The sequence below is a fragment of the Crassostrea angulata genome, chromosome 7 (assembly GCF_025612915.1).
Source record: "Crassostrea angulata isolate pt1a10 chromosome 7, ASM2561291v2, whole genome shotgun sequence".
Lineage (NCBI taxonomy): Eukaryota > Metazoa > Mollusca > Bivalvia > Ostreida > Ostreidae > Magallana > Magallana angulata.
In genome coordinates, this window is record NC_069117.1 from 16,211,878 (window position 1) to 16,225,488 (window position 13,611).

At 33.7% G+C, this 13,611-nt stretch overlaps 2 protein-coding genes across 2 annotated transcripts; one reads left to right on the forward strand and one right to left on the reverse strand.

The window, feature by feature from the left end:
• Positions 1–119: 119 nt before the first annotated feature.
• LOC128192702 (dnaJ homolog subfamily C member 27-A-like) lies at positions 120–2,467 on the reverse strand. The gene is made up of 6 exons (XM_052865597.1): positions 2,317–2,467; positions 1,884–1,949; positions 1,420–1,492; positions 975–1,171; positions 796–866; positions 120–584 (listed from the first exon to the last, which is right to left on the reverse strand). The coding sequence occupies exons 1-6, from the start codon at positions 2,383–2,385 to the stop codon at positions 464–466; spliced, it is 597 nt and encodes a 198-aa protein (XP_052721557.1). The 5' UTR covers positions 2,386–2,467; the 3' UTR covers positions 120–463.
• A 197-nt stretch (positions 2,468–2,664) lies between these two features.
• Positions 2,665–6,260, forward strand: LOC128192701 (dnaJ homolog subfamily C member 22-like). The gene is made up of 3 exons (XM_052865596.1): positions 2,665–3,104; positions 3,332–3,795; positions 4,994–6,260. Exons 1-3 carry the CDS (start codon positions 2,708–2,710, stop codon positions 5,252–5,254), a joined length of 1,122 nt encoding a protein of 373 aa, XP_052721556.1. The 5' UTR covers positions 2,665–2,707; the 3' UTR covers positions 5,255–6,260.
• The last annotated feature ends 7,351 nt before the right edge of the window (positions 6,261–13,611 follow it).

Below are 13,611 nucleotides of genomic sequence, written 5' to 3' on the forward strand. Positions count from 1 at the left end.
ACAGAATTGTTAATTTTTTATTTTACTGTGATTTATCTGTACATGCAAAACTTAACATTGATTACACTGTTAGGACAAAATGATTGTACACACAAAATTACTACCAAAAAAATTAAAAAGACCAATTCTTCATTTTATTTTCAACATACGATAAACACGAATGCATTACATATGTATTTGTACATTAACATGGCATACTATTTGGTTTGATCTGTATAAAGCAGTGTATTGCAAATTGGTCAAACCCATGGATTACAGGCAAGCACGTCACTGGCATTTGGTTAACACATGTACATATATCGTTATCATATAAAGACATACAATGTATATACAGGAAATATACTGCTTTCACGTTTTACAACAAACTTGGACAGAACACTAAACGTTCACGGTGACCATGATCACGTGATTCACAATCAATCTAGTCCTAGCTCTTGCGTTTGTTTTCGCGAAATTCCATCATTCAGATGCTGGGGTTTGCTGACTTGGCTTTCCACAGCTTCTTCCGTTCTATCAGCCCAGTCAGCATATCATTAAACAGTCTATCCACACCCTCTCCAGAGGCGGCAGAAGTCTCATAGTATCTAGAAATGCCGAACATAGTGTTAAAGACTTGCAAAGTTTTTAGGTAGCATTACCGTGAGGAATCAGTCTTTGTTTTGCTTCAACATTCCGAATAGATTCACCATAACAAAGCTGTTGCAAAATATTGTTTGAACCATACATGTATAGATGTATAATGTATATATAAATGTATTATGATGAAACGAAATGAAAACCTTCATAGTTTCTTACTTTGCGTTGTTTTGCTGGGCCCATTTTTTAGAATCCTCTGATTTAACAACTCTTTTTGCTTTCAAATCGATCTGAAAAATAAAACATTGTAAATATACTACTGATTCATGTAAGTTATATTGATAAATTTTTTAAAAATCCCCAATTAAATGCGGTTGATTGTCTCTAGAGGGAAATACCTTGTTGGCAACGACAATAAGCTCAGGGTTTCCGGATGAGTATTTTTGCACTTCTTTCAGCCAATTTTCCATATTTTCAAATGTTGACAAATTTGTGACATCAAAAACAAGAAATATGGCGTCTGTGTTGATATATAGTTCATTCCTAACATCGATGTATTCTGGACTGCCAGAGAGATCCCATAGATGTACTCTTACTTTGAAAATTAAGAAGAAATTATACAATGTAAAGTATATATGTATTATACATTAATTTTTAAAAAAAATCATTTCAGATATCGAGAACATTTCCAAATCGTTTTATACACAATATTTTTCCTGTCTATTTGATGTAGCAGATGTGCTGAATTTCTTATTTCAGTTTGCATTTTTCAATTCCATTTTAATTGACTATCATTTTGTGCATAACTCAACCAAGCAAGGATAGGTACATCTATATACTTACAGTCAACCCCCTCCACGTGCTGAATTTTAAACCCATAATCTACACCAACTGTTGGCTGGTACCCACCGCTAAACTGTAAAAACAAATTTACTTTGTAATCATAAGACTTCGTGGCAGCTCAATTCGTGGGTACTTCTCATCAACGAATTAACATCCTTGACGAATTATTAAATTATGGCATGAAAGCCATGTTTTCAATTGTAGGTATAATGTTATAAGATGATACGCGAAATTAAGTCCCACGAACCTTTACATTAAAATTTAAGCAATCCATGAAAATTGGCCCCGAGAATTTTAATGATTCCCCAGTATATGAATGAGATAAACAAACAACCTAAATGGTACATTGATTTTTATCATTACGTTTTTATAACAATATTGTGAAGTAATTGTTCAATTCCATAGTAGATCTACATGTATATGTCCACAATGCAACATCTTTACATAAATAAACAATTTCTTACTTTGCTTTCGCAAAAATGTTTGATAAGACAGGTTTTCCCAACGCATCCATTTCCAATGCCTACAACCTGCAACAGAAAGTGGTCTATATACTAGTTATTCATGCAACCATGCATATATATACATAATTAATTTTTCAAAAATGTATTTATACAATAATTAATAAAAATGCAGAACCTACAAATATGGAAGTGAAATTAGTTTTTGGTTTTTCTTTTGCTATTGTTGCGTTTTATTTTGCATCGACACATCCGTACATGGGATGTTACCTACATGTGGATGTCTAAATATTAACTATATAGTTAGATAAATACATGTACATGTAGGCCTAGTATATATATATAGCTACTAGAGAAATAACAATTAATTTATAGATTCTTTTATAACCATTTAGTGTTTGCCATTTTCTATAAATCGACTATTTATATACTATACCTTTATCCACACCAAGGAATTCACGGCATCCTGGGCATTTTTAGTCAAATGGCCTGGTTTTCTGTCCATGTTTACATTTTACATGTGCGCGGTAGCCATTTTTTGGTCTCCCTCGATACGGTAAACAAAAACAAAATATTAATGGGGAATATTATTTTCCATTTATCTCAATAATATGCACTGAAAGCTTAATGAATAAATAAACATATAAAAGTATGATTTATTCTTTTTAATAATGGGCCTGTTTACAAAACTACATTTTAAACGACACGTTGCAAACAGTTATTTTTAGGTGTTAATGTTCGGGTATCCTCAAGTGTTTTCATGACTCTATACGTTGATTGGGGAAACACCGTAAATTAAAAGAGAAACGGAAAGTAGTGCATTCTGTATGTTTTGCAGTATGGCGCACATATTAATAGCATACGTATTATGGCTAGTTGGTGGAACATGGGGACTTCACCACTTTTATCTTGGGAGGGACAGACAAGCATTTATATGGTGGGCCACATTTGGCGGGTGTTTTGGACTTGGTTGGTTCAGAGACCTATGGCGAATTCCGGAGTATATATTCGCTGCAAACAGAGATAAAGGGTATATGAGAGAATTTGAGCACAAACGAATTTGTTATTCAACCCCACCATTTAATGTAGTGAGATTCTGTGGGGAATTAATCCTTGGATGGTCATTTGGGGTCCTTGTCCGCCTTTGCGTTCCAGAGGAACACGCATATGAAGGAATTGGTTGGTTGATTTGTGTTACTGTACCCCCACTTGCCACCGCTTTAGGTAAGAGTATTATTATCAATTTTTATTTGAACTACTTCTTATTTGTAATTATCTAAAATGGTGTTAATGTTGATTGCCTCTATAAGGGTTTGATAAAAAAAAATCATTTATTTTTGTTCTAATGTTACAATAGTTTTCCATTGCTAGAATTTCAGTATAATGCATTTTAATAAGTAAATTTCTCCAGTCTAATGAATATATTTCAATATTTGGTTTTTTTTTTTCAGGGGTTCATGTGGTTGCCAACGAAAAGCCATGTAGGGCTTCTTTTTATTGGCCACTAGTAGGTGCATTGTGTGGAATTCCCTGGTTAATATATGACTCGGGGAGCATTCACTACTCATCAATACTTGCTACTATATTTGTTAATTGGAAGGGTGTGCAATGGAATCCAGAGGTAGGGAACAACAGACCATTCTGTAGACGCTTCTTGTGTTTGGTTTTTTGTTGTCTTCTATATTCCACCATGTGGGGAGTGGCTATTTATCAAACTGCCAGTATCACCACTAAGGATGGAGAAGAAATTCCACTGAGAGAGGCGATCCCTAACTTCTTTAACTCTCCTGCATGGGCAGAAATGAAGGAATCCCTGAAGCAGTTGTACAAATTCTATCAGGTGCACGGATTCGAGAGGCTTTGGGAAGAATTTGTGGAGAAATTAGACCCGGCAGGAGAAGCACATGCATACAAGGTAGGACCTCGAATACAATGCTACATGTATATTTTATTTGAAAATAGATTCAAGGCAAGAAAAAGTTGGTGATGTTAGCTGGAAAAAAATGTCAGAAATGAAAATATTTTATTTGTGAATGCTTGCATTTACCTTAGTTCCATTGTATATCTATATTGTATGAATCTAAATGGTGAATGATTTACCACGGTATGTCCACAACTTTTTAGCATATTGTTAATAAGGTTTTGTTTTTATATTTTATAATATTCAGTAACTGGTACATATAAATTCATATTCATTGAAATTCAAAATGCATTTACACTAAGATTGAACTTTCTACATCTGATTTTACAGCATATTGCATTGAATGGTATATTATAAATTCATTGATTTGATCTAGTGTTGTCAAATCTGACGATTTTGATAATTGGTTTTTCGCTTGCTTTTTCGGCTTAAGCACTCTGTTACTGGGATGATTGTTCATTTCAGTTTTCATATATAATATATTTTTTTCCCACTTCCTTTAATTATCAGTAGCAATATAAAATTAATGTATTAGCTTTTCATGAACTTTATTTATATTTACAATTACAAACTCCTTTTCAACCCTGATTTATATATGTTGTGATCGAGGAGAATTAATACATGTATAGCAGGTAATTGCCAGTTGTTTTGCAGAGTATCTAGTAAACTGCTGGCTTCCAAATTATGTTTAATTTTAGATGATTTAACATATTTGTAGTCCATGATGTATAAGATACTTCCAATTCAATTAATTTATGTACATTTATCTCAGATTTTGAATCTGCATTTCTTTAAAATTAAAATATTCACACTTTTGATGTCTGTGGTGGCATCTTGCTATAAATAATGTTCCTCAGACTAGCAAAGGTTTAAATGAGGTAAATTATAACCCAGGTCTTGAATACTTTTATATATCCCCTTACAATCAAAGCTATCAATTATATAAACTGAAAACTTATCAAAATAAATTGATCCTGTTTGTGAACCACAAGACCAAGTTTAATGGTAATTGAAAAAGAGAAATGTATTTGCATGCATTTCATACCTTCAACAAATTCTAGCCTGAGTAACCGAATACCAGTTTTACTATCTGATATTTGCATCATTTGGCGCAGTTAACCAGTAAACTGAGTACTCGTTCACAACACTAATTTAAACAAAAAGTATATATTTCTTCTACACTCTTTTTTAGGTCCTAAATATTAAAGAAAATGCTACAGAAAAACAAATCAAAACTAGTTATAGGAAACTAGCAAAAGAGTGGCACCCTGATAAACATGCTGACCCAAGTAAAAAGGCCGAGGCTCAGGAAAAGTTTATGGAGATACAGAGAGCGTATGAAATTCTTTCCAAAATTCAGAGCAAGAGAATGAAAATGAACACGAGGGATAGGCGGAAAGAAGAGGACTATGATCAAACGGGCAGAAAGAAAAGGATGAAAGATGAGTTTTAGGAGTATTTACTCGTAATTATTCATAAGTTAGTTTATGAAGAATTTGTTAAGTGAGGGTTCTTTTTTTCCAGTCATTCTATAATGTTGAACATTGATAGGGATGAATGGTTGTGTGCCCTGGGGAAAGATTTTTTAAAAGCCTTTGAGAGCATAAAGCATGTCATCTAGCTTGTAAATTAGAGTTTTTTCTATAGCTCTCACAAGTATAAACATGATCTGTATCCTGTTAACTACATGTACACAAGTTTTTTTTTCGAAATAGATGTCATATGTATATTACACATATCCTCCTTTTTTTTTTTACTCCAAGAGTTTTACAGTTTTCTAGAGATATGTAACATTCAAGTTTTTATTACTTAAGCTGCTTTATCAATGTGGAAGACATACTTATATAAGGCCAAAATAAAATTATTGTTTGGAATTGCCTCATGGAAATAACGTTACCTTCCGCTGATAAAATTTTATTAGCAAAAAATTTAAAAACTTTTTTTTAATATGTGAAGATTTTATTGTTTACCAATTTTTGATTAGTTAAACTTATTAAGTTTGAAAAATAAAAAAAAAAGATTCCCTGTCTCTCCCCTGGATCTAGAAACCTCCAGATGGCATTTCCACATTTTTTGAAGGATGACCTAATTTAGATACTTGTATGTGGAAATTACCACCACTAGTACAGTATTTCATGCATTTTGTCACAAACGTACACCCCTTTTAGACAATCAGCACATCATAACTGAGCACATGTACTAATTTTTGAAACTATATTTAATATTTTTTGTCTTCTTTATAAAACTTTGCTAAAATGTACAAAATGCATGCATTCCTTAACTTTGTTAGATCTAAAGTATTTTAAAGTATACTTCAACATTGTCTATCTATGCAACTGAATTATTTAAATGATTAAACACTATTGCGTTTATGTCAAAATATTTTTATCTTTTCAGTACACTAAATAAATCATGTATATTAATCAAATCTCAAAATACAAGTCCGTCCTTGTCCTGATATATCTTATATCTTGTGGGGGGGGGGGGGGGGGGGGGGGGGGGGAAGAGAGAGAGAAGGGGGCCATTGTGTCTGTGTTTGTCTTGAAATTAAATCTAACTGTTCATTTTTGTTGATTTGATTACCATTTTTGCAATGTATATATTTTAAAGCTATTACTATACTGTTCATGTTGTTCAAATAGAATAATCATAATGTATTAGAATGTGTATGAAAACTAAACAGATACTGAGGAAAAAACCTGAGACAGATTAAAAACATGTTAATTGCAGTATTTTATTGCATCACTGTATCCAAGATTGTCACAAAACTCTTCTTATTTGTATCAACTGTATACCGTTCATTTACCGGTATTTGTGTTCATTCCGCTGATAATACTTCAGTAGATTAATTAATTGCTTAGCTATTATAAAAAACATGTAGCTGCTGGAATGTCATACATGTATTTTGCAAGAAATAAATTTGTTGTTATGAATAAATGAAACAGGAATGCTCTCTACCATCCTCATTAGCCAATTACAATGTATTCCTTAGGGCAAAAATTAATTAGTATGCATATATTGATGAGGTATGTACTTTATCTCGATGTATGTTATTTAGATAATTAATGAGAAATAGATGAGAATTTAATTTTAACTACAGTTTTCCTGTTAATGTATGAGGAATATATTTTTTTTTAGAAATGCCTGAAATGTATATAGTTTATAGTTCAAATGCATTTTGCATTATAACTTCAAAATGTATTGTTCAGGAAATGCTAGTAGATGTTCTCAATAACATGCAAGCATGCATGTACATATATGTATCAGTTAGCTATAATGTGTTTGTACATTATATCTTATTGTTTGGTAGAAATATTTATTCAGCATTCTCTTTAATAATAGAGAGCTTTTTTGTGCTTTGATCTGCAATATATATTAAGCACTTCCTTACATCAAGATTTTTTCATTTTGTTCTATATTATTGTTATTTCAGGGGCATGGTCACAATTTTGGTCAAAATTTATTCCCTCCTTTTGAATGTTTACAATGCTTCAGTAACGCATTTTTAATGGTTAACCCAAATTTTAGTGTCAGTATTTGAGAGATACAGAATACACAAATCTTTGTTATGTAAACACATCTCAGGTCATGTTTTTGTTTAACTTTTGAAAGTTGAAAAGAAAATTCCAGATTTAGACTTAAAATGAATGTAAAAACAATAGGAGCTGTTTAGTTATGTTCAAAACGAATGAGCAGATAGAAAAATCAACTTGAAAAAGAAATTTAACTGAATATTAAACCAGTGAAAACAAAAATATGGCACAAGCCTTGTTTACATAATGAAGAATTGTGAGCTCTGTATCTTGCTTATAACCTTAAAACTGACCATCAAATTTTGGTTGATCTTTAAAAATGCATCATTAAAGCATTATAAACAATATAAATAGCAAAAAATACTTGGCCAAAATCGTGACCATGTCTTTTAATGTTGAATGAATCTCTTTACATGAATGGCACCTTGAATGCTTTAATATCAAGAATTCAAATAATTTTGAACATGTAAATGTACAATGACTATTGTAGGTACTCAGGTCAAGCATAGTACATTTGTGTGTATTAGATCTGTTCCATCTAGATAATAGATAAGCTGAAATCTCATAAATGCATTATATATATTCTTTCATAAGTGAATACAGTTATCAGATCATTTTTATTTTAAAAATTTCATTTATTGTATATTTTAAAGTTTTTTGCCTCTTTTAAGATTATTCCTGCCACTTGACATTTCAAGTTAATCATTTTTATTTGTTTTGTTAGTATTTTGTGTGGTTGTTTTAATTTTTTTTTGATAAAGAAATAATTTGGCTCAATGGTGTAACTATAATTATTGGTGGAAGTTTAAAAAAAAATTATAACAACATATAATAAATACATGTATGTAATATTTAATTATTTTTATTTCATTTGGGTTTTTTTACTGTTTCAAAATAGTATCATTTTAATGGTTCATAATCACTTTATTCATTTTTTTTAAAAATTTACATTATTTATTATGTAATTGAAGTTAAAAAATATGTATGGTTTTTTCTTTACTCTTTAGACTTTTTCTCAATTGTATTTATCTTGAAAGGGGGATAATTAACAGAATACGCATTATTCTTTTGTTTGTATTTATCTAATAAATGAAAACCACTCTATATTGCTGTTTTGTGTGATTCATAAGATAGTAAATCAGTGGTTTCATGCGCGGATCCACAAATATTTCCGGGAGAAGGCGGATATTGATCATTGTGTTCGATTGGGGAGAACAGGGCGCATCAAAGGCCTAATTGAGATAATTTGCCCAGAAAGAATGCCCGCCCCTTGCCTCCCGCTTTAGATCCGCGCACGGTTCATGGTCGCTTCATTACTAGTACAACTGGCCGTAGTCCATTACATGTAGATTGCTGATCCACCTGAAAGTGTAACCATGTCGGACATCTAGGACGGTTGATTTTTGGGACTGCGGTCACTGCTGGTGGAATTCCTCATATATGAATAGTTCATGTTAAGGTGTCTGTCTGTCAAGGTGTTTGATTGGTAAAAAGAAAGTCTTCCTGATCTCAGACTTCAGATTATTACAGTGCTACATGCATGTATTAATTGTCCATCGCTTGGTTCAGCGTCACTAAGGATGCTTATTGCTCGCAATTTCCAGATTTACATTCATAAACTACATTGAAACCAAACTTTAAAAAAAAGTAATTGTGAAAAGAAATAAGTACATTCATCCGTCTGTTTTTGGTTATGTAAAGAATTCAGCAAATTTTATAAAATTGCGAGAAAAAAGACCTTTTAATAATATATTAGTAGAAATATATGATAGGAACAAGATATTCAAAGGTCGTACAAGTTCATTCGATCTTTACAATACACGGCAGAAAAAGATACTGTCTTGAAGGCCGTTCGAATTTGCAACAATAAACTTTTGAATTTTAAGGGGGGGGGGGGGGGTAGGCAGTGTCCTCCCTTCTGTGGTTGGTTTTAATGTATTTTAATGTATTTTCGTTACAGAAGGATAAGGCACAAGTTCAGAACTTGACCTTCAATTCCCTCTCTATTACTATCTCCACTGTTAAATAGTTGTTTCTGTCTTTTCCAACGTACATTTGAAAATATTTATGAAATATAACCTTCTAATGTGCGTTAAAATTAAGGTAGACATTTTTGCTTGTTGCTTTGTCGCCAGAATAATAGCATTTGCGTTATAATTCAGGATTTTTGTCTTTCCTTGTTACCAAGCGAATTTATGTTAATTTTACGTTTCTATAAAATATTTTGATAAAATATTGCTATAGTTGATAGATTTTTATGCCAGGTAGTTCGCTTTAATTAGTCTACGTTATTAATAACTACATGTACTAGTATATCTAAACGTTAAGTGGTCAGCTAACTCAAGGAAACTCTCGGCCTAGCGTGTTAATTTAGACAGAACAGGGGTCTGGGACATTCCCAGGATGTTCAACGGAGAGGCTTGTGGGGTCTTCTAATAAGCGTCAATGGTATACAAATAGGCGACCATTATTGAAAACCCTCTCTCTCATCAAACAGAAATATGGCTCCAATGCGGGGACTTTGGGTTTTGCTTCTTGTTTTATGTAAGTATTTGTGCCGAGAGAGATTATGTTTTTTGCAGAATAATAATCTGGCAGTTTAAAAACATATTTGAGTGAATCCAAAAGTCACAAGTAGTTTTGATTTAATTCTGATTATAGTTTCAATTTATAAAGTTCGATACTAGGAGAGGAAAACTTGACTCGCATACTGCTATCCTAAAAATGAATAGCATATAATTTGAATTAAAATTCAAAGACGCTTATAAGCGATAACAATATTATTATTCAATATGCAAAATACTAGTAAATAACGTTGGATTAAATGATATATACCTATTGTAGCATGTTCTTAAAATTTCAAAATCAATGTCAATCTTTATGTATTTTCAGTCGTAGTTCAGCTTTAACAACTGTGTGAAAAAATCGTTGATGTATTATTCTAAAGAAAAAAATTAATTGCTTGGTAGAATACATGTATATATTAATACACTTTCATCGGTATTTGAAAATTTCTGTACCAAACGTTTTAACGTTTTATAGAGAACCAAAGATTATTTTTTCTTTGTTTTTATAAATTTGAATAAACTTATAATTTTTTTTTTTCAATCGGAGGCAGTAAAGATTGACTTAGTTACGCTAAGGAGTTAATCCAATGGCCGTTTAGCGCCACACATGACGCGTGTTTTCCCTCGGTGCAGGTTGTTGCGACACGGATGATTGTCATCCTATAGAAAGCCTTACGTGTCACGCATCGGTGATTTAAAGCCCTGTGTTCTGGGGCCCAAACATTGTTCTTCGGGAAAAGTGTCGCAGTAAAAGCCTACACAACTACATATGTTTGTAATTAAGCGGAAACAACGAATATCTGTTTTCTAGGTTGTTCAGTCTGTTAATAGATTATTATTATTTATAACTAACTGTGCAGAGACACCAGTACAATATAATAGTGTTTTTGCGGTTAAAATAGAGGAAAGCCATTACAAAAAAACCAAATAAAATTATATTGAAACGTATTACGATTTGTATAATAAATTATCATGTGTATTTTTTTTAACAAATTCACGTTTTATTACTTCCGAGCTATTTGTTTGTCTGCGTCTACTTTCAGACTTGGACCCCGCGAACAGCCAATGGGGATTGAGCTTTGGTTGGTTTTGGGGGAATTTAGAAGATCTGAAGTCATCCACAGTAGAATCCGGTGTTGTTAAATCTTCCTCGTATATTCCTGGATCCAGGACCAAAACATCTCTGTTTGGAAACGGTGATGGCTCTTCGTCAGAGGAAGATTCTTTCGCTATTCTGTCTTCTATAGTGGGCAGGCAAGAGCGCAACACACCCTTAAGGTCACGCAATGGAAAAGGCGTAGGGAAAAAGAAGAGATTGAGAAAGTATCGCAAGAGGAACAAAGCATTGCGAAGAACCCAGCAGTATCGTAAAGGTCTTCAAGCGATTCGAAAAAAGTATAACAACCATGTTCGAAGAAAGTATAGTAACAGGCCTTATAAAGAAGAAAACAAACACACACAACAAAACAGAGAAACTATAAAATATGGATCCCATAGCAATCCATTCACATCACAAGGCAGACAAAAGACAACTACATTGGAGGACATTGTAAATGGTATTCATGGCAGTCAAGGTACCATAAATCCTACAGAATCTGGACCCCAAAGTAGCCGACCCGTCTCACCAGGAAAACAAAAATCCACAACATTAGAGGAGATAGTGAATGGCAATTATGATAGTCAAAGTAGCATTAATCCTACAGAATCTGGACCCCAAAGTAGCCGACCCGTCCCACCAGGAAAACAAAAATCCACAACATTAGAGGAGATAGTGAATGGCAATTATGATAGTCAAAGTAGCATTAATCCTACAGAATATGGACCCCAAAGCAACTCGCATGGAAAACAAAAGACAAGTACATTGGAGGAAATAGTAAGTGGCAGTCATGGTATCCAGTCTTCTTCGGTAATACCAGGTACGCAATCCAACGGACAAACAATCTTGCAGTCACAACCACAAGGAAGAAACTCAAACGTCATTCGAAAGAAATCAAGAAATGTTTCGAATCGTGCTGGAAACATTGGGACAACTTCACGTGGTGAACTGGAAGTAGAGCATGGGAATGAAACAGAGGCTACTGATGCTCCGGAATCAGAAGGACAGACTACATTACCGACAACCACTACGACCGAGTTCACAACACCGGAAGTAGAGTATGAAAAGGAATACTACGACGGGATGGACTTATTTGGATTCGGACCTGATCCTTTTTATTCTAATCTCGGATTATCCAGAGGAGACAATATCTATGAAAATGGATTCACCACACCCCTTACAAAAACTCAGCAAGAAAATAGAAATAGTAATGCTAAAACACAGAGCAAAGGACAAACGTTAAATACTCAAGCTTCACCTCTCAAATCTAACGACGTTGCCGCAAAAGACCTAGAAACGGCTCCCCACAGTGCGCATGATTCACAGAATAACAAAACGGTTTCCGATGGAAGCAACAACAATATAAAAGATTTTAAAAAGGTAGAGAGTTCACCCGCTTCGCTACCTGCTGTCACCGAACACGCTTCAGCTCATTCTACATCTGCAGTACATCCGCAGCAGAACAAAAATCTGAGCAAAGATGTTGATATTCATAGCCAAAGAAGCCTTTCCAGGAAACCACAGACGGTTTCTATTCCAAAAGAAGCGGAAAACAGATATTTGATGAAACACGGTAAAGTACCTCATAAACAGCAACAGGAGAAGACTGACAACCAGTTCAACTTACATGCTGATCACCCCCAAGCCTGGAAGTCTTATGACATAGTTAATCCCCAACAACATTTACTTACTGACAGTAGAAGTAACATTCAAAGTTCCAAATCTGTCTCATCTGGACCCACAAACGTAAAACCAACACAATATCAAATGTCAGATTCGACTACTCCATCTATAGAAAGCCAATCTCTTTCGAAAATTGCGTGGAAAAGTTCAAAGGGGAGCGATTTTACGGTTGGTAAAAATAATGGTCAAAAGACCAACCAAGAGGTGAACAAAGAAGGAATTACTTCATTTGACAAACAATTCAGAAATAACCAAAACGTTCAAACATATAATCGAGTAGGGTCTGGTAGAGCGAATTATATAGAAAGGAATTCTTTCCAGACATCAGGAGTTCAAGCAAATTCACCACCGGCTCATGGTGGCAAATCTTCTATTCATAATAACTCTATAATGAAAGGTAACGACCAAGGGACATCTTTACCATTAAGAGGAAGCGATGCAGGAGGGGGCGCAAATAATGCCAATCCTAGCCCAGGAGACAACATTACCAATGGTAAAAACGGCAAAAAAATAAACGCCTTGTTTTTGACACCTGCACAAAAAGCCAAGAAAAATTCCGAGTACTCGAGTAAAATTGAGAAAACTTGGGTAGACGGATTTCTTCCGGATAAAAATTCAATAAACGAACAGTCAGTCAAAGGCAATGATCCATCACACAAAAATATAAAAGGTAATGAACCAGGACCAAAGACCATAAATTCTTTATTTAGTCTCACTGAAACCGCATCCGAGGACAAAAACGCTCAACTACAGCAGTATAGAAAACAATCAATCGCATCCAAACCTTTAGTTCCACCGAGGGTGCATTCTTCTGAAATGCATGACTCGGCATCATCAAACACTATTTCGGTTGTACCGAAAGTAAGAAACATCAATGATTCTAAACAGAATTATATCAGTTCTAACACACAGTCAAAGCCAAATTTGGACA